This window comes from Euleptes europaea, chromosome 1 (genome assembly GCF_029931775.1).
Source record: "Euleptes europaea isolate rEulEur1 chromosome 1, rEulEur1.hap1, whole genome shotgun sequence".
Classification (NCBI taxonomy): domain Eukaryota; kingdom Metazoa; phylum Chordata; class Lepidosauria; order Squamata; family Sphaerodactylidae; genus Euleptes; species Euleptes europaea.
In genome coordinates this window covers 178,349,255-178,369,788 of record NC_079312.1, presented here as the reverse complement: position 1 = coordinate 178,369,788, position 20,534 = coordinate 178,349,255, and the positions used below count along the sequence as shown (strand labels likewise).

Genomic DNA, 20,534 nt, shown 5'->3' with positions numbered 1-20,534 from the left:
CAATTTGCAAGATCTGAGCAAGCCTGTCAAAGATAGGACATTTTGGAGGACACTGATTCAAAGGGTCGCCAAGTTGGAAGTGACTTGACAGCACTTAACACACACACATAGAAATGTCAGACTATATATATATATACACACACACATACATATATATACACATACGCGCACATGCTTCGTCTCAAAGCGTGGGGTGGTTTCCCACAGGAGCATTTTCATTATTGCACCTTAAGTAATTTACGCCTTTGCTTTGGGTTCAGTGGGGAATAACCCCCAGCAACAGAAATGTCTTGGATTAGAAGCGGATTGAAACTGAAGATAAACCTTTGATTGAGTCAGTGGCCACAAAGCAAAGATAGAAATCAGGCACCAGCCGCAATCTGTGTCTGGAGAGGAAACTGCATAAGCAGCGCTGTGGGGAAGAACCATGCACGCTACATTTCCCCACTATGGGGAGAATGCTCCCTCTTAAAGGCAGTTTCTTGAGAGGCAGAAGTGTTCTGAGTGAAGCCTTCTCTAGTCCGCGCTAGGGAAAGTTGGAAGTTTTAAGGCAGGGGTCCTCGAGCGTTTTGTGGTTTTGGGCACCACTGGAATTCAGCGTGGTGGGTGCAGCAGCAAAATGGCTGCCACCTCTTACCTTCGGGCACACAGGTCTGTGGTGGCCAAAGCAACATGTTTAAAAATCTGCAAAGCCAATCACCTTTCCAATGGCCAGTCAGAAGCCTGGCTGAGAAAAGCCCCATATGGCTCCTCCTCTTTTCTCAAAGCACGTGGCCGGCAGCTAGAAAGGTGTTGGCGGGCCCCAGGGCACCCTCAGGCACCGTGGGGGGGAATCCCCTAGTTTAAGGCATAGCCATTGCTAAAGAACAGAAGGATATTCTGCTCACCTCCCAAGTGAGTCAAGCATGTAAAACATAGGAAAAGCCCCGCTGGATCAGACCAGGGCCCATCAAGCCAAGCAGCTTGTTCACACAGTGGCCAACCAGGTGCTTCCAGGAAGCCCACAAACAAGACGACTGCAGCAGCACCATCCTGCCTGCTTTCCACAGGACCTCATATAGGCATGCTCATCTGATACTGGAGAGAATAGGTAAGCATCATGACCAGTATCTATTTTGACTCATAGCCATAGATACCCCTCTCCTCCATGAACATGTCCACTCCCCTCTTAAAGCCTTCCAAGTTGGCATCCATCACCACATCCTGGGGCAGTGAGTTCCACCACTGAACTATGTGTTGTGTGAAGAAATATTTCCTTTTATCTGTTTTGAATCTCTCACCCTCCAGCTTCAGCAGATGACCCCGCGTTCTGGTATTATGAGAGAGGGAGATAAGCTTCTCCCTGTCCACTCTCTCCATACTATGCATAATTTCATAAACCTCTATCGTGTCTCCCCTTAACTGCCTTATTTCCAAGCTAAACAGCCCTAAGCTTTTTAACCACTCCTCATTGGGCAGTTACTCCTTTCCTTTCCTTTTATCCCTTAGAAGCTCCTTGATCAATTGATCTCGAGCAGCATATATCTAGTGTTGGAGGGATATGAGGATTGAAACAAATCTTGCCACTGACAATGAAGCCTTGGGGTCCCTATCGCTTAGTAAAAAAGGCATTATGTCAGTCACAGAGGCATTGGATTTGTATATTAAAAGGGGGGGAAATATAGTGCGATCCAAGTTCCTCGTAAAAGCGGCATTCCAAAAGGGCATGGGCTAATGAGTCAATAGAGCCAGAAGAGCAAGGGCAGATCCTGTCTGAGTATGGTATATTCAGAATTCTGCCCTGCATTACCATAGAAGGATTAGCATTCAGTCTAGCCAAGCAAAAAGCTCTACAGAGACGAGGAGTTGTCAGATAATATGTATAGGTAGGCAGACCACATGGAGGGGGTATTCCGAAGAACTGGGATGAACAGACGCGACGAGCACGAAAAGTAGTGCTGTTATAATCGAGCTCTTTAATGCGCTTTTTAATTTTGGCAAAAGCTTCAGTTTTCCCAAGATCTGATAACATATCCTGCGAGAAGCCCAGCAACGCCAGTTTCTCATCTAAGATTTTTTGCCATGAGGATTTGAAAGGGTCATGCTTCAGAGAAGCTAGGAACCCCTCAGTGCTAGCTTCAGAGAAGCTAGGAACCCCTCGGAACGAAGAGTAACGCCAGCAACACATCGAGGGGCATTTAGGAGTTTTTGTAAGAACTGAAGCAGTGGATGATCTATAGTTTCATTGATGACTGTAATCCAGATGGCAACACCAAAGAGGATAATTGGGGTAATTTTCAGGTTAAAAACCTGAATAGCCCCTGGAATATATTTGCCACCTTTGGGGGCAGTTGCTCTAGTCCCCTGATAATTTTGGTTGCTCTTTTCTGCACCTTCTCAAGCTCTGCCATATCCTTTTTTTAGGTGTGGTGACCAGAACCGTACACAAAATGCCAAGTTTGGTCTCACCCCAGATTTGTACAATGTATCCCCTTGAGGATTGGTAGCAACAGTTTGGCGGGGGGTTCTTTCCTTCCAAGTAAATGGATGCCCTGACCTGGATGTCCCAGGCTAGCCTGATCTCGTCAGATCTCAGAAGTTAAGCAGGGCTGACCCTGGTTAGTACTTGGATGGGAGACCACCAAGGAAGCCCAGGGTCGAGACACAGAGGCAGACAATCGCAAACCGCCGCTGTTGGTCTCTTGCCTTGAAAACCCTACGGGGTCACCATAAGGCAGCGGCAACTTGGCAGCATTTCCCACCATCGATCTGTCGATAAAGAACAATTTAATAGACCTTCCAGGGATGCTGGCGTTACTGGAGGCACCACAGACGGCTGAGTCCACATTCTTAAAGCTTGACAGATGACTTGGGCATACCTCCAACGATGCGTTCCCGCCATCGCTTCTCCGTCAGAAACCTTGCGTTGGCTCGGATTCCTGTTGCCTCTAATGGTGTCGGCCTGACGTCTGTTCCCTGAAATGGCCGTCCTGCTGTGACTTCTGGAAGGGAATCCTTTAACATTCGCTGTGCTATTTTATTTACTTTATGTGTTTTATTTGTACAGGGGGAAGGCGGCTTGGTAGATAGCCCGATCTTGTCGGATCTCAGAAGCTAAGCAGGACCAGTACTTGGATGGGAGAACCACAAAGGAAGACTCTGCAGAGGAAGGCAATGGCAAACCACCTCTGCTTCTCACTTGCCTGGAAAGCCCCTTGCTGCGGTCGCCATAAGTTGGAACGTAAGCAGGGCCAGTACTTGGATAGGAGACCCCTAAGGAAGGCTCTGCAGAGGAAGGCAATAGCAAACAGCCTCTGCTTCTCACTTGCCTGGGAAGCTCCTTGCTGGGGTCGCTATGAGTTGGAAGCTAAGCAAGGTCAGTACTTGGATGGGAGACCACCAAGGAAGGCTCTGCAGAGGAAGGCAAGGGCAAACCACCTCTACTTAATCACTTACCTTGAAAACTCTTTGTGGGGGTCACCATAAACTGGAAGTTAAGCAGCGTCAGTACTTGGATGAGTGACCACCAAGGAAGACTCTGCAGAGGAAGGCAACGGCAAACCACCCCTGCTTCTCACTTGCCTTGAAAACCCCTTGCCGGGGTCGCCATAAGACTGCTGCGACTTGACGTCGCTTACATACCTACGTATTTTATTTATATTATGAGCTGCCTTGAGTTCTGCAGGGAACAAATACATGCTGTAAATAAATAAATATGCAAAGCTGGCCGCCGTGGCCGGTGCTCATTCTTTTTTGCTTTTATTGTCTGCATCCCTCTCTCTGAATGTTCCTCCACTCATAACAACTCAGAGAATCCAAATCCTAAAACGAGCCACAATTTGGGGGGTGGGGTGGGGGGGAAGCAATCGTCGCAGTTCCCCTGTATCACCACCAGGTGTCTCTGCCAAACCAGAGAAAGAGGGTGGGAAGAGGTAGGAATGGGTGCTGCTGACTAGCCAAAAATATTTCGGGCTCCCCGGGGGGCAAAAAAGCCAAATGGCATGCTCTACAGACACTAATGCAGGGGTCCCCAGCCTTTTTGAGCCTGCGGGCACCTCTGGGTCTCTGACACGGCATGATGGGCGCAGCCTCAAAACGGTTGCCACAAAAATAGCTGCGGAAGGAGGCGGGGACAGCCACAAAATGATTGCCGCAGCTTATCTTCAGTAACACTCGGCAGATGCTTGTGTGGCGGTCCTTGTGCAACTTAAAAAAAAATCTGCACATCCAATCAGATCTCCTGTAGTCAATCGGAAGCCTTGCTGGGCAAAAGCCCTACCTGGCCCCACCCACTTCCTCAGAAGAGTAGGGGGGCTCCATATTGGGGACTAGGGCTGCCAGCTCCACCTTGGGAATTACCTGGAGATTTTGGGGGTGGAACCTGAGGAAGGTGGGGTTTGTGGAGGAGAGGGAATTCAACCGTAGAGTCCAATGGCCAAAGCGGCCGTTTTCTCCAGGTGAACTGATCTCTATAGGCTGGAGATAGGGTTGCCAGGTCCCTCTTCACCACCGCCGGGAGGTTTTTGGGGCGGAGCCTGAGGAGGGTAGGAGGGGTTTCAGTGCCTTAGAGTCCAATTGCCAACGCGGCCATTTTCTCCAGGAGGACTGATCTCTACTGGCTGGAGATCAGTTGCAATAGCAGGAGCTCTCCAGCTACTACCTGGAGGTTGGCAACCATAGCTAGATATCAGTCATAATAGCAGGAGATCTCCAGGTAGTACCTGGAGGCTGGCAACCCTAGGGTGAAGCCTGAGGAGTGTGGGGTTTGGGGAGGGGAAGGACTTCAATGCCGTAGAGTCCAATTGCCAAAGCGGACATCTTCTCCAGGGGAACTGATCTCTATCAGCTGGAGATCAGTTGTAACAGCAGGAGATCTACAGCTAGTACCTGGAGGCTGGCAACCCTATTGGGGACCCCTGCTTAATTCTTCAGACCTAGACTCCGCTCCAAGTTCCACCCCACGCTGATGCTAATGTAGATTAGAATCGCCATTCTTGCCCTGTAATAAAATGCGGGGTGGGGGTGTGTGTGGGGGAGAGAACCAGCCTTCCGTCACCCTCGAAGCATCCCAAATGTGCCTGCGGAAGAGCGATGTGTCTTTAACTGCGTTCCTACCCAGTCCCTCGCTTGGCCCCTGCCCATTTTTTCCTGGAATAGGTCTTCTTAATCCTTTAATTCACCCAACACTGTTATTTACGGGATGGGGAATAAATCACAGGCCTCCTTTCTTGAAAATGGACTTTTATGGCTTTTGGTGCATTTGGTTTTGGCTGCCCTTAGATGGCCAGGAGCGATTGCCACCGTTAACCCTCAGTTTGCGGGGCTGAGGAGGGTCGCTCGCGATAGTTGAAAGATGGCTAGCAGCTTTGCAGGACCGGGCCACCGGATTCGAGGTGTCGTGAAAGGATGTGGCTGGTACGGGTTCGAGAAAGAGGAAGCCAAGTGGCACCGTTGCCACTGGAAGGAAAAAGAACGGGGTTGCGGTTAGCTTGGCTTTCTCGATGGAAACGAAAAGGGCTTTTAAAAACCCTATTCACAGGTTCATTTTCCGTATCTTAAAATATCTTCAGGGAGTGAGGGGATTTTTGCTGATCGGTTTGGTTTTTAGGGAAATGGTCTTTTTTTCCCCCTTGGGAAAAGTCAGGGTGGGGGAGTTAACTGTTTCATGTATGCTGTTGCCTTCTCTTGTTCAAATCTGTTGAGAAAAATGATCCGGCTCATGAAAAGCTCGTGTTAGCTTTTTGTAGTTGTTACTTGGATTTCCGGTTTAAATTTTTAAAAGAATACCTCTTCCATGGGGGCTGTCATAAGAACACAAGAACATCAGAAAGACCGTGCTGGATCTGACCAAGGCCCATCACGTCCAGCAGTCTGTTCACACAGTGGCCAACCAGGTGCCTCTAGGAAGCCCACAAGCAAGACGACTGCAGCAGCACCATCCTGCCTGTGTTCCACAGGCAGGCTCCTCTGATCCTGGAGAGAATAGGCATGCATCACGACTAGTATCCATTTGGACTAGTAGCCGTGGATAGCCCTCCCTGAACATATCCACTCCCCTCTTAAAGCCTTCCAAGTTGGCAGCCATCCCCACATCCTGGGGTAGGGAGTTCCACAATTTAACTATGTGTTGTGTGAATAAATACTTCCTTTGTCACTGCCTTGGTGGGGAATAATGGATGCCATTTTGAGATTAGATGGGGCAGGGAGTGTCAGGGTTGCCAATCTCCAGGTGGGACATGGAGATTTCTCGGAATGCCAACTGATCTCCAGACTGCAGAGACCAGATCCCCTGGGGAAAAAATGCTGCTTTGGAGGGTAGAGGGCATTCTCTCCTTGGGGCCCCTCCCCTCTGCAAATCCTGCCCTACCCAGCTCCACCTCCAAAACCTCAAAGAATTTTCCAAGCCAGAGGTGGCAACCCTAGGGAGTGCTCCTTGACCCAGGTCTTGGAGAAATTATTTTGGACTCAGACCTCAGATACTCTGAGTTAGGAAACTCCTGGAGATTTTTGAGGTGGGGGGTTGAGCCAGGGAAGGGGCCTCAAGCCATAGAGTCCACCCTGCAAAGCAGCCATTTCCCCCAGGGCAACTGTGTTGTTTGGAGATCAGCGGTGTTTCTGGGAGATCTCCAGGGCCCACCTGGAGGTTGGCAACCCTCCTGAGTCCTGTGTTCGAATTCCCGCTGACTCCCAGCTTTGCTGAGTGAACTGCTCTCCTTCAGCCCACATTCCCCACCCTCTGTAGAATGAATATAGCAGCAATCTCCCCACAACAGGATTGCCAACCTCCAGGTACTAGCTGAAGACCTCCCGCTATCACAACTGATCTCCAGCTGATTGAGATCAATTCCCCTGGAGAAAATGGCCGTTTTGGCAATTGGACTCTATGGTGTTGAAGTCCCGGCAACCCTACCCTACGAGGTTCATCGTGCCCTGAATACAAAGGCCTGGGTTTGTATTGGGTTCAGCGATCCCATCTGGAACATCCGTGCTAGTGACGGGAGAACGGGTTGCAAGATGTTCACAGCTGTCGAGAGGAAGTATCTTGTTCCTTCATTTCCCCGGTGCCGTCTGAAATTGTCCAGCTGTCTGGAAATATCCGGGGAAGCCTGGGTTATCCATGCTTTTGTGTGTGTGTGCGCGTGAGAGAGGGAGCAACCAACTCACTGACCAACAGAGGTAAGATGCTGACCCGATGGTGGCAGCAGGAAGGGCCTAATACGGCGGCACATACTTTCTCCTGGCCCAAAATCGCAGCCGGAAAGGCAGGCGAGAGATATTGGCTTCTCAGCCAGCTGCTGTGCCTACCAAAGGGAATAATGCCCAAAGAAGGGAATGTCGGCGCTACAGAGCTTCACTCTTCGGGACGTTCTGTAGCAGCTGGCCCCCAGCGCCAGCGCCGCTTCTGTGCCAAGCTGGGGTGTACCCGGCCAGCCAAGGATCCCCAGGGAGACGCAGCCCCTAAGCTCACCTGAGCTTCTCTAAGCCCGAACAGCCCCTGGTAGCCGGCTGCACAAATCCCCCACTGGCAAAGTCTGGGACCCGGGGCTGTCATAGATGGAGCCCAGCCTGCCTCCCAGATTAACAAGCGTGGCATCCGAGGCACGGCTGTTTTGGAAAGGGTCCACCGGAGGCATGCGCAGGGCAGGGACGTCAGGAGGATCGCAGGCTGGTCGGAGCGGTGCAAAGCGCAGAAAAGGGCAAACCTAGGGTCGCCCACCTCCAGGTACTAGAAGAAGAGGAGTTGGTTTTTGTATGCCGACTTTCTCTACCGCTTAAGGGAGACTCAAACCGGGTTACAATCGCCTTCCCTTCCCCTCCCCACAACAGACGCCCGGTGAGGTAGGTGGGGCTGAGAGAGTGTGACTAGCCCAAGGTCACCCAGCTGGCTTCGTGTGGAGGAGTGGGGAAACAAATCCAGTTCACCCGATTAGCGCCCGCCGCTCATGGGAGGAGTGGGGAATCAAACCCGGTTCTCCAGATTAGAGTCCGCCGCTCCAAACCACCGCTCTTAACCACTACACCACTAGCTGGAGATCTCCTGCTATTACAACTGATCTCCAGCTGATAGAGATCAGTTCGCCTGGAGAAAAATGGCCGCTTTGGCAATTGGACTCTATGGCATTGAAGTCACTCCCTTCTCCAAACCTCGCCCTCATCAGGCTCTGCCCCAAAACTCTCCAGGTATTTCTAGGGTTGCCAACCTCCAGGTACTAGCTGGAGATCTCCTGCTATTACAACTGATCTCCAGCTGATAGAGATCTGTTCCCCTGGAGAAAAATGGCCGCTTTGGCAATCGGACTCTATGGCATTGAAGCTCCTCCCCTCCCCAAATCCCACCTTCCCCAGGCTCCGCCCCAAAAACCTCCCGCCGCTGGTGGCGAAGAGGGACTTGGCAGCCCTAGGCAAACATCGTGATGAAGGAGGTGCAGAAACACTTTCCCTACAAGGAAAAACCGAAGTGTTGGAGTGCCTTCCGTTGCCAAGAGCAGCCAACTAACTCATCTCAGGGGCCAACTCACACCGCACCCTTCTCCCCAGCGGGGACCCAAGGGGGCGGACACAAATCTCTCCTCCATTTTATCCTCACAACGACCCTGTGGGGTAGGCCTGGCCGAGAGCAGGTGACTGGCCCAAGGTCACCGAGCAAACTTGCACGGCAGAGCCGGGATTCGAACGTGGCTCTCTCGGATCCTAGTCCGATGCTCTAACCGCTGCGTCACGGCTTGGACTCCCAGCAGAGAAGGCAACAGGTTGTTGTATCAAAAAAGATCGGAACTGACAGCTGTTGGGGAAGCCTCTGGAGAAAGTCACCCATAGGGTGGGGTTTGGGGAGGGACTTCAATGCCATAGAGTCCACCTTCAAAAGTGGCCATTTTCTCCAGGTGAACAGATCTCTGTCGGCTGGAGATCAGTTGCAATAGCGGGAGATCTCCAGCTACTACCTGGAGGTTGGCAACCCTATCCACACACCAAGCCTTTGTTAAAGAGACAGGACATTTTTTCTCCAGGTGTGTTGGTAGCCCTAACGGCAGGTGCAGGCTTTTCTGCTATGGGGCGTCCTCCTCTTCTCCCCACACTTGCTCCCTGACTGATATAACCCCCCACCCCGGCCCTGAATCCAGCCTGGATTTTTATCCCTTGCTTTTGGCAGGGCTTTGAGCTTCGAAAAATCTTCTTTCCAGACGCTCAGCCGATGTTTATGCATTTGAATGTTTATTCAGTGCCTTCTTTGGAAATCCATTTTTTAAATTCTTGAATCATTACTCCAGATTTGAGGGAGGGGGTGTTATGGCTGAAGGGGGGGGAGATCAGTGCTGTCTAGGGTAGCGAGCTCCAGGTTGGGAAATACCTGGAGGTTTTGGGGGTGGAGCCTGAGGAGGGCGGGGTTTGGGGAGGGACTTTAATGCCATAGAGTCCACCTTCCCAAAGAGGCCATTTTCTCCAGGGGAACTGATCTCTATTGGCTGGAGATCAGCTGTAACAGCAGGAGATCTCCAGCTGGTACCTGGAGGTTGGCAACCCTAGTTGGGAAATGGCTGGTGATTTGGGGGTGGAGCCTGGGGAGGGTCCTCAAGAGGGCCGAATGCTTTAGACTCCGCCCTCCAAAGCTGCCATTTTCTCCAGGGAATCTGACCCCTGTCGTCTGGAAACCAGTTGCAATTCTGGGAGATCGCCAGGCCTCACCTGGAGGTTGGCAACCCTATGCTCTGGGCCGGCTCTGCTCGGAACCAAGGTGCTAATTTGGAGTCTCTTCTTCGGGGGACAAAAGCCCCTGTCGTAGCCGATTCTACTCCGAAACGTGTCCAGCTTCCGAGAGGGCAGCGGGCATTTCCTGCACACTTTCAGCCCTCTCTTTGCAACCGTGAATGCCAGTTGCACGCTCCGTTTCTAAAACCAACCACCCCAAACACCTGGAGGCCGTCTGACCGACATGCGGTGGCTTTCTAGCCACCCACACGGCACTATCGCACACCACAGGCCAGCCAGTGAGGAACCAAGACCGTACTTCACTGTGCCACTTCCCGGCAGAGGGTTATTTTAACTATGCCAGTCGGTGTTCACCGTTCCTTGGCATGATTGAATCACGCAGCCTGGCTTTTAGCACTACCGGAAGGCGGCCACTGCTTGGTTTCCCTGAAAGAGGGCCCAGCTCTTGAAGACGCACTTGTTTCGAAAACTCCAGGTACAGTTGGAGAAAAATTGGTTTCCCGGCCCGTGGGTTGCCTGCCTACCCAGCCTGACACAAAGAAGAAGAATTGGTTTTTATATGCCGACTTCCTCTTCCACTTAAGGGAGAATCAAACCAGCTTACAATCACCTGCCCTTCCCCTCCCCACAACGGACACCCTAGGAGGTAGGTGAGGCTGAGAGAGCTCTAAGAGAGCTGTGACTAGCCCAAGGTCACCCAGCTGGCTTCATGTGGAAGAGTGGGGAAACCAACCCAGCGCACCAGATTAGCCTCTGCTGCTCATGTGGAGGAGTGGGGAATCGAACCCGGTTCTCCAGATTAGAGTCCGCCGCTCCAAACCACTACACCACGCTGGAAGACGCACTTGTTTCCAGAACTCCAGGTGCAGCTGGAGAAAAATTGGGTTTCCCCTGCCAGCGGACTGCCTGCCTACTCGGCCTGATACAAAGGCAGGCGGACGTTTCCCTGAAAGGTCGCAAATCCACCAAGCCAGACAACTTATTACCCATCAAGGGTGCAAAGAATTTTTTTGCTTCCGAGCAAAGAGCTCAAATGAGTATTAGTTCTAGCTGGAAAATCCAAAACGGACAGCTCTGTGCAGCCTCAATTTGCCTCAAAGCCATGCAGGGGCTAAGGAGATTGTTTAACCCTTCAGCTTCCACTAGGCTCCTGGCCTGCATTGTTATTAGCATTTTAAAGGGTTAGGGGTCGGGAAACGTGTGCTTTAAGGATACCTTTTTTCCCCACTTAAGATGCTTAATGAAGTAAGGAGCCCCGTTTCAAATAGCAGGAAGAGGTTAAAACCAGCTCCCTTTCCAGGACACCTTGATACTGAATTATCTGGGGACATGGACGAGATGGAAGGAAAAGAGGGCTCTGCACATCTCAAGTTGGAAGGGACAATTCAGGAAATTCACAGCTACCTCCCCACCCACACACACACACCCAGTGACCCCTTATCCATGCCCAGAAGATGGCAAAAAAACCCTCCAGGATCCCTGGCCAAACTGGCCCGGAGGAAAATTGCTTCCTGAACCCAAAGTGGCGATCGGCACTACCCTGGGCATGCAAGAAGGGGCCACGAGAGCCAAACACTGATGCAAACCTCCCTGCCCTCCCTCTCATGATCTGCCTGCGGTCATAGAATCAGCATTGCTGACAGATGGCCAACTAGCCTCTGCTTAAAAACCTCCAGGGAAGGGGCGCTTACCATCTCCCGAGGAAGCCTGTTCCACTGAGAAACCGCTCTAACTGTTGGAAAATTCTTCCTAATGTCTAGACAGACTCTTTTGATTTCATTTCAACCGGTCGGTTCTGGTCCGACCTTCTGGGGCAACAGAAAACAACCTGGCACCCTCCTCCATATGACAGCCCTTCAAGTACTTGAAGATGGTTATCGTATCCCCTCTCAGTCTTCCCCTCTCCAGGCTAAACATACCCAGCTCCTTCAACCTTTCCTCATAGGACTTGGTCTCTTGTAGTTATTCTTGTGGTCACGTGTGGTGTCTGCTGGGAAAACCCTGGGCACATTATGCACTGGCTCCAACAATTTCTAGGTCCCGTCTTTGGAAATATAATGTACAAGGCTATTGCCTGTATAGTGCCCTAATGACCTCAGTGGAGCAGCCTTAAAGGGATTAGCAACTCTAAAAGGATTAATATCTACTAAGCTCATCAATCCAGGTACCAGACAGCCAAATGTTTGCTCTAAGGATGCTGACTTCAAGATGGAATTGTCATTGTCTTTCTTTCCTTTTTATCTCATTAATCTTGGTATGCCTTGTTTTAGTTCCATTGTTTGACCTTTGCTATCCATTGTATTATTGCTTAATAAACTGAGAAATCACTGGGGCAATTCAGATTGATCTCTGGAACTCAAGACACTGTATGTGTTCTTCCCTCAAAGCACCGTGCATGCTTTCCCCAAGGCACTTTCGGGGTGCCTTCCCTTCAGTCTCCAGACCCCTCACCATCTTTGTTGCTCTCCTCTGGACACGTTCCAGCTTGTCTACTCAGACTGGCAGCAGCTCTCCAGTATATCAAATAGAGGCCTTTCCCATAACCTACTGCCTGGTCCTTTCCACCGGAGATGCCAGGGATTGAACCTGGGACCTTCTGCATGCCAAGCAGGTGTTCTACCACTGAGCCATGGCCCGTCCCTACACATGAAGCTGCCTTACATATAGTCAGACCATCAGTCCATCAAGGTCAGTATTGTCTACTCAGACTGGCAGTGGCTGTCCAGGATCTCAGGCAAAGGTCTTTCCATCACCTATTGCCTAGTATTTTTAACTGGAGATGCCAGGGGTTGAACCTGGGACCTTCTGCACGCCGAGCAGAGGCTCTCCCACTGAGCCACAGCCCCTCCCCTACTGAATCCCCTTTGTCCATCAAGGTCAGCATTGTCTACTCAGACTGGCAGCTGCTCTCCAGGGTCTCAGGTAGAGAGGTCTTTCCCATCACCTATTGCCTGGTATTTTTAACTGGGGGTTGAACCTGGGACCTTCTGCATGCCGAGCAGAGGCTCTCCCACTGAGCCGCAGCCCCTCCCCTACTGAATCAGACCCTTTGCCATCAAGGTCAGTATTGTCTACTCAGACTGGCCGCTGCTCTCCAGGGTCTCAGGCTGAGGTCTTTCACATCACCTGCTTGCCCGGTCCCTTTAACTGGAGATGCCGGGGATTGAACCTGGGACCTTCTGCATGCCAAGCGGATGCTCTACCACTGAGCCACAGCCCCTCCACTCCCCTGGAACACACGGGACGGTGAGCTAAGTCAGACCTCCAGATGAGAAGAAAAGAGACGGACAACAGGCAGCCATTTGAAGCAGAACTTTATTTCCCTCCCTCGTCAGAGCAAAGGGGTCGCGCCGTTGCGCCCAACGGCGACTGAAGACTTGGAAGGACTAAACAAGGTTTTGGTTACAAACCGGCAAAGCAAGGAGACGCAACGGCAGCTCCCGCCGCCGGTCATCGAGAGAGCTTCCCCCTCGGGCCGAGAGGGGAAGGAGGGGGACTCGAGTCGGGGAGGCGAGGGCCGCCTGCCACACCGTCGGGAGCAGTGGTTTCTCGGAAGCAGTGGGTGGCGCCGGGAGGTATACGCGGTATCCCGGCGCCCTGTTGACGGCTAAGGAGCCTCTCCTGGCAGAGCCAGGGGGCACGGAGGTTCAGTCCACGGGCACAAAAGGCAGTGTTTAGGCAAGAAAAAGCATTGTCAGTCCTGCCCTCCCCCCTTCCGAGGTGGAGGAGGAAGTCACGGACAAAACGGGTCGGGGAGTTTAGTGCTGCATTGTAAACAGATCCACAGGAATCCTGACCCGCCCCACCCCCTGCTTATTTTAAAGGAAACCTGCTCCCCCTCCCACCCCCATCGCCAGCCTCTTTGGCACAAAACCCACGCCCCCCCGGCAGGAGGAGGCGTCTCGGGTTGGAGGGGGGAGGCTTTAGTGGCACTGCAGAACGGGGCTCGGGAGGGGCGGGGGGGCATGAGGAGGATTAAGGCACGGAGACGCGGAAGGGGCTGCCGGGGATGTGCTGCTCCCCCCATTTCACCACCAGCACGTAGTCCCCTCTGTCCTTCAGCAGGTAGGTGACGTTGTACAGCCGGTTGCCCAGGTGCTTCACCACGATCTCTTCGCAGGGGGTCTTGGGGCCGTGGACGCCCACCAGCAGCATGTTGTTTCCTGGGGAGGGGGAGAGAGGGGAGCGGTCAGGGGGTGACGCGCCGGCTTTGATGGAGTCTGATCTGGAGGAGTGGGGGAATCACACCCGGTCCACTGCTCCAAACCACCGATCTTAACCACTACATCAGGCTGGCTCTTATACAGAGATATAAGCATCCGCTGTACTGGGAAGCAGAAGAGCAGAACGTGAGGATTTAGATCAATCCCCCTTCTTCCTTTGTAGCTGCCAAACCAGAAGCACCCTCGGGAGTGAACATAAATCCTCCTCGGTAAGTGGAATTATCCCTGCTGATTTTTCGCTTTGTAAAGATAAGATAAAGGTTACATCGAAATATATTTATTTTAGGGCGCTTGTATAAGGGTTAAAAACATTAAAAATGGTCAAACAAAGCACAATAGCAACTGTTAAGGTTGATAAACTTAAACCACACACCAACGCGTTTCGGCCAACTGGCCTACATCAGGGGTCAGATAAAATCCCATACAACGCACACACAAACAATATACAAACGTATCACACTATATAAACAGAACTGTAAAAGCCCAGGTATGTCTGTAGGGGTATATATCAATTTTCAAACTTGAAAGCCCACTAAGGTGGTATACTTGCACATCGTTCTACTCTGGGCTATATTAAAAAAGGTAAAGGTCCCCTGAGCAAGCACTGGGTCATTCCTGACGCATGGGGTGACGTCACATCCCGACGTTTACTAAGCAGACTTTGTTTACAGGGTGGTTTGCCAGTGCCTTCCCCAGTCATCTTCCCTTTACCCCCAGCAAGCTGGGTACTCATTTCACCGACCTCGGAAGGATGGAAGGCTGAGTCAACCTTGAGCCGGCGACCTGAAACCTGCTTCCGTTGGGATCGAACTCAGGTCATGAGCAGAGCTTTTGACTGCAGTACTGCAGCTTTATAACCCTGATTATATCTAGTCTGTTATACAGTTCGCTTTCTCATCATTTATTCGCCCCAGATTCCCAGGACAGGGAAAGACTATGCACTTAAACACGCAGAAAATGAGCTTGGTGGGTCGAAGAAGCCTTATCGGGGCCGTCGCATAGGGCAGGGTTGCCCAACCTTTTTGAAGGTGGTGAGCCCCTTTGGAATTTTTGGAACAGGGTGGTGGGCGCAACGGCAAAATGGCTGCTGCTGGAGGTGGAGCCAACCACAAAATGTCAGGGAGTGAGGTTACGCGTAATTCTAAGCAGCAGCTAACATTTCAGGAAGTAGCTCTGTTTAACAGTTTCAGAGGGTGTCCATGTAGTTAAACTGTGGAACTCCCTGCCCCAGGATGTAGAATTGCCTGCCAACTTGGAAGGCTTGAAGAGGGGAGTGAACATGTTCATGGAGGAGAGGGCTATCCATGGCTACTAGTAAAAATGGATACTAGCCGTGATGCATACCTATTCTCCCCAGGATCAGAGGAGAATGCCTATCATATTAGGTGCTGTGGAACACAGGCAGGATAAATGCTGCTGCAGCCGTCTTGTTTGTGGGTTTCCTGGAGGCACCTGGTTGGCCCGTGTGGACAGACTGCTGGACTTGATGGGCCTTGGTCTGATCCAGCAGGGCTTTCCTTATTTTCTTATGGAGGATGGGGCTATTCATGGCTACTGGTCCAAATGGATGCTAGTCATTATGTATACCTATTCTCTCCCGTATCAGAGGAGCATGTCTGTTATATTAGGGGCTGTTATATTAGCCCTCTCCTCCAAGAACATGTCCACTCCCCTCTTAAAGCCCTGCTGGATCAGACCCAGGCCCATCAAGTCCAGCAGTCTGTTCGCACAGGGGCCAACCAGGTGCCTCTAGGAAGCCACAAACAAGACGACTGCAGCAGCACCGTCCTGCCTATGTTTCACAGCACCTAATAGAATAGGCATGCTCCTCTGATCCTGGAGATAACAGGGGTGCATCGTGACTAGTATCCATTTGGACTAGTAGCCATGGATAGCCCTCTCCTCCCTGAACATGCCCACTCACCTCTTAAAGCCTTCTAAAGTGGCGGCCTCACCACATCCTGGGGCAGTGAGTTAAACAATTTAACTATGGGTTGTGTGAAGAAATACTTCCTTTTATCTCTTTTGAATCTCTCACCCTCCAGCTTCAGCAGATGACCCCGCATTCTAGTATTACGAGGGAGAAAAGCTTCTCCCTGCCCACTCTCTCCACACCATGCCTAATTTTATAGACCTTTATCATGTCTCCCCTGAACTACCTTCTTTCAAAGCTAAACAGCCCTGACACCACGACGGTTTTGAGAACAGCTACCCACCTGCTTTGCTGCAATCCACCGTGAAGGAGTTCTTCTGTCCTACAAAGCCCTTGTTGAGGCCCAGACCCTTGGCCACAACTTTGCTGGCGTCCGATGCAAACTTGGGCATGCCTCCCTCGGGCTTGGCCGCGCCGTCCATGAAGACGGAGGACGTCTCATGGAGGCTGTGACTGCTGACCAGGCGGGCGCCTGCCACCGAAGAGAGGGAGGGAAGAAAGAAGATGACATGAGCATCGAGGCAGGCTAGCCCTGGGCAACGTGCCCTCTGCCCCTCACACAGATCAAGGCCGCTGCCTCTGGGCCATGGGTTCTCAACAAGGGGGGAATTCCCCACCAAGGGAAAATTTTAGGGTTCCGGGGGGGGGGGGATTGGGACCACTTCAGCAAAATGTGATGTCCTGTAGATTACGTACCATCTGTAAAACTGTGGTTCATTTTTAATTTAATCTGCGACATTCAATATTGTGGGATGGGGGGGATTATATGATAACCATGTTCAAGTACTTGAAGGGCTGTCATATAGGGGAGGGTGCCGAGTTGTTTTCTGTTGCCCAAGAAGGTCGGACCAGAACCAACAGGTTGAAATTAAATCAAAAGAGTTTCTGTCTAGACATTAGGAAGGATTTTCTAACAGAGCGGTTCCTCAGTGGAACAGGCTTCCTCGGGAGGTGGTAAGCTCTCCTTCCCTGGAGGTTTTTAATAAGAGGTTAGATGGCCATTTGTCAGCAATGCTGATTCTGTGACCTTAGGCAGATGATGAGAGGGAGGGCATCTTGGCCATCTTCTGGTCACTAGGGGTGTGGAGGGGGGAGGTAGTTGTGAATTTCCTGCATTGTGCAGGGGGTTGGACTAGATGGCCCTAGTGGTCCCTTCCAACTCTATGATTCTATATTCTGAACAATGGTGAAAGGGGGGAATGGAGCAAAAAAGGTTGAGAGCCACTGCTCTAGCATGGAATGTGGACAGAATGGTACGGGGGCAGAGGAGAGCGACGAGGATGATCGGGGGCCTGGAGAACAAGCCCTATGAGGAAAGGCTGAGGGAGTTGGGAATGTTTAGTCTGAAGAGGAGGATGAAGGGGGGACATGATTGCTCTCTAAGTATTTGAAGGGCTGTCACTTAGAGGAGGGCAGGGAGCTGTTCCTGTAGGCAGCAGAGGACAGGACTCCCAATAATGGGTTTAAATTGCAGGCGGAAAGGTACCGGGATGGGTATTAGGGGAGAAGATTTACAGGAAGAGTGGCTCGACAGCGGAATCGGCTCCCTAGGGAGGTGGTGAGCTCCCCCTCACTGGCAGTCTTTAAGCAGAGGCTGGAGAAGCACTTGTCGGGGATGCTCTAGGCTGATCCTGCTCTACCACTGAGCCACGGCCCCTCTCCATGGCTCTCCAGAGTCTCAGGCTGAGGTCTTCCACATCACCTACTTGCCTGGTCCCTTTAACTGGCCCCTCCCCATGCCTCTTCAGGGTATCACAAGTAAAAACACACCTTACTATGCACAATATGACATAGTGAAAAATCACAGACTAGCCTCTAATACAATACTACCGTGGTTCAAAAATATTATCAAAAGTGTATTAAATAGAACGAAACCTAAGTGCATCGCATATGAAATAGATTCTACACTACTACCTAAGATTTCCTCATAAAATTCAATCATAACCACTGCCAATTCAAGTCCATAAAGTTTGTACAGAGTCAAGCACCTCAATCCAAGGCAACCGCCTTAATCCCGGGTGCAAGAGTTCCCGAGTATCAGGCAGAGGCCATTCACATTACCTACTAACTGGTCCTTTTAACTGGAGATGCCGGGGATTGAACCTTGGACTTTCCGCATGCCAAACAGATGCTGTACCACTGAGCCACGGCCCCTCTCCAAGTCTCCCGCCATAAGGGGCAAACGGGAACCCGACCCCTAGGCTCCCGGGTTCTCCAAGAGGACCGAGGTCTGAGAAGAGCCCCCATCTCCAAGCCACAGAGGCGTCTACCTGTGATTTTGGCCTTGAAGGGGCTGCCAGCGATGTGGTACGGGCCGCCATACTTAATGGAGATGAGGTAGCTGCCGGGCGCCATGGGCGTGTAGATGACCTTGTAGCCCTCCGGGTACTCCTGGCAGTCCATCTTCACCTTTGAAGGACCGTCGATGGTGACCGCCAGTGCCCCAGGTCCTGCGTTGGTGGTGTTGACAATGAACTCGGCCGGGCTTCCTGCAGGGGAGGAAATGGGCCAGAATCCAGGGTGAGACGGATAAGCTCCTTCCCGTTGCGGCACCTGGACGGCCTGCCTCCCGCTCCCTCCGTCCTTACCTGTCACGCCACCCTCCAAGCCGGGGCCGTAGGCAGACACCATCCCCGGGTCTCCGGCCTGCCCCACCTCCCCGACGCGGATCTTGAAGGGGCTGCCAGGAATGTGGCTGCCATTGAACTTGACGTCGACAGAGTAGATGCCGTTCTCGCGGGGGATGAAGCGGACTGCGTATTTGTCTGCAGCGAGGCACGGGAGGAGAAAGGGTCAGTTTCAAGAGGCAAGGTGAGAAGGAGAGGGAGGGCAGGAAGGTTTGCATTACTGAATCTGACCCTTGGTCCATCAAAGTCAGTACTGTCTACTCACACCGGCAGCGGCTCTCCAGGGTCTCAGGCAGGGTTCTTTCACATCACCTACTTGCCTGGTCCCTTTAACTGCAAATGCTGGGAGTTGAACTTGGGACCTTCTGCATGCCAAACAGATGCTCTGCCACTGAGCCTTACACTGAATCAGACCCTGGGTCCATCAAAGTCAGCACTGTCGACTCAGACCGGCAGTGGCTCTCTGGGGTTTCAGGCTGAGGTCTTTCACATCACCTCCTTGCCTAGTCCCTTTAACTGGAGATGCCAGGGATTGAACCTGGGACCTTCTGCATGCCAAGCGGATGCTCTACCACTGAGCCACGGCCCCTCCCCCTATGGCTCTCCAGGGTCTCAGGCAGGGGTCTTTCCCATCACCTACTTGCCTAGTCCCTTTAACTGGAGATGCCGGGGATTGAACCTGGGACCAGAGAAGCTGCCGAAGTCTATGCGCAACTTATCAGCACAACCCATGTTCTGCCTAGATGCAGCTTAACAAACCCTTGAAGGCCAAGGTAGGGCCATGCTAGCAACATTTAGATATAGGTCTGACTCAAATCCTGGGGAAGGGCAACTTGCTTTTAGGGAAGAAGAAGAGGAGCTGATTTTTAAATGCCGACTTCCTCTACCACTTAAGGCAGAATCAAACCGGCCTACAATCACCTTCCCTTCCCCACCTTCCACACCTACCCTGTGAGGTAGGTGGGGCTAAGGGAGTTCTCTAAGAGAGCTGTGACTAGCCCAAGGTCACCCAGCTGGCTTCATGTGGAGGAGCGGGGAAACAAATCCAGTTCACCAGATTAGCCTCCGCCGCTCATGTGGAGAGCAGGGATTCAAACCTGGTTCTCCAGATCAGACTCCACCGCTCCAAGCCACTGCCCTTAACCACTACACCACGCTGGGTCTCCACGCTGTGGTGTTCAATTCTCCTGCCCCTTCCCACCATTCAAGCTCACATCCTGAAGTATGTCCCCTTCCCTCCCCAGCTGACTTAGGTTTCAAACAGGTTCCTGCGTTCCTTCAATAAATGCACCTTTCGAGCTTTGGCAGCCTCAGTTTGCCTAGGCGCCATGCAGGGTAGTGAGAGGGGCTTAAGGGTTTACCCCCTCCCGCTCAACTGTGCTCTTTTAAACCAGGCCACCTCTGCTCTGTTACTAGCATTTAAAGAAGGAAATATACGTTCTTCTAAAGCCATACATTTCCCTCTTAAAACAGGGAGCCCCATTTCAAACAGGAACGCTAAGGAAGGACTCCCTGCACAACCCCGAGGCAAATTTGTTCAATTTCAATTAATATGGTATGGATTTGAATGTTTTATTGTATTTTAGGATATGTTGCTGTTGTTGATACCAGCCCTGAGCCTGACCCTGGCCAGGATAGAGGACGGGATATAAATCTAATAAAATAAATAAAATAAAGTGTCTGGCAAGGTCAGTCTTCCACAACGCCAGTGAGCCCATCCATCCTCCAGCATTTTGAACGGAAGCTATCACTTGTAAATTTGAAGGTGGAAGACCTTTACTCTTCTTCTGGAGATCAATGTAAAAAAAAATGTGGCCAAACTGATCTATGCTAGAGATAAGAGTGACACTCATTTTGATGCTTGGAGGACATGTTCTCTGCATGCCCTGGGCCTGTTACCTAAGGGTAATCTTCCTATCTGGATTCTCTGGTTAGTCCAAAGTTATGTGGAATCTTTATGCATTCAAGATTTAATTGCCCTTTTTCAATGGTTTTGCCGGGCCATCTGCTAAAGATCCCTTTTTCAGACCGGCTGTGTCCCTGCCCTCTTCAGTCAGGGGACTC

General features: G+C 51.5%; 1 protein-coding gene across 1 annotated transcript in view; it reads right to left on the bottom strand.

Annotated features, from left to right (window-relative positions):
• Positions 1 to 13,650: 13,650 nt before the first annotated feature.
• FLNA (filamin A) overlaps positions 13,651 to 20,534 on the bottom strand; it is an 89,239-nt gene continuing 82,355 nt past the window's right edge. The window contains exons 42-45 of the mRNA XM_056855973.1: positions 18,432 to 18,608; positions 18,114 to 18,332; positions 16,127 to 16,315; positions 13,651 to 13,850 (exon numbers count right to left, since the gene is read on the bottom strand). Of these exons, the coding sequence (XP_056711951.1) occupies positions 13,663 to 13,850; positions 16,127 to 16,315; positions 18,114 to 18,332; positions 18,432 to 18,608 (773 nt within the window). The 3' untranslated portion in view covers positions 13,651 to 13,662. The remainder of the gene's footprint in view (positions 13,851 to 16,126; positions 16,316 to 18,113; positions 18,333 to 18,431; positions 18,609 to 20,534) is intronic.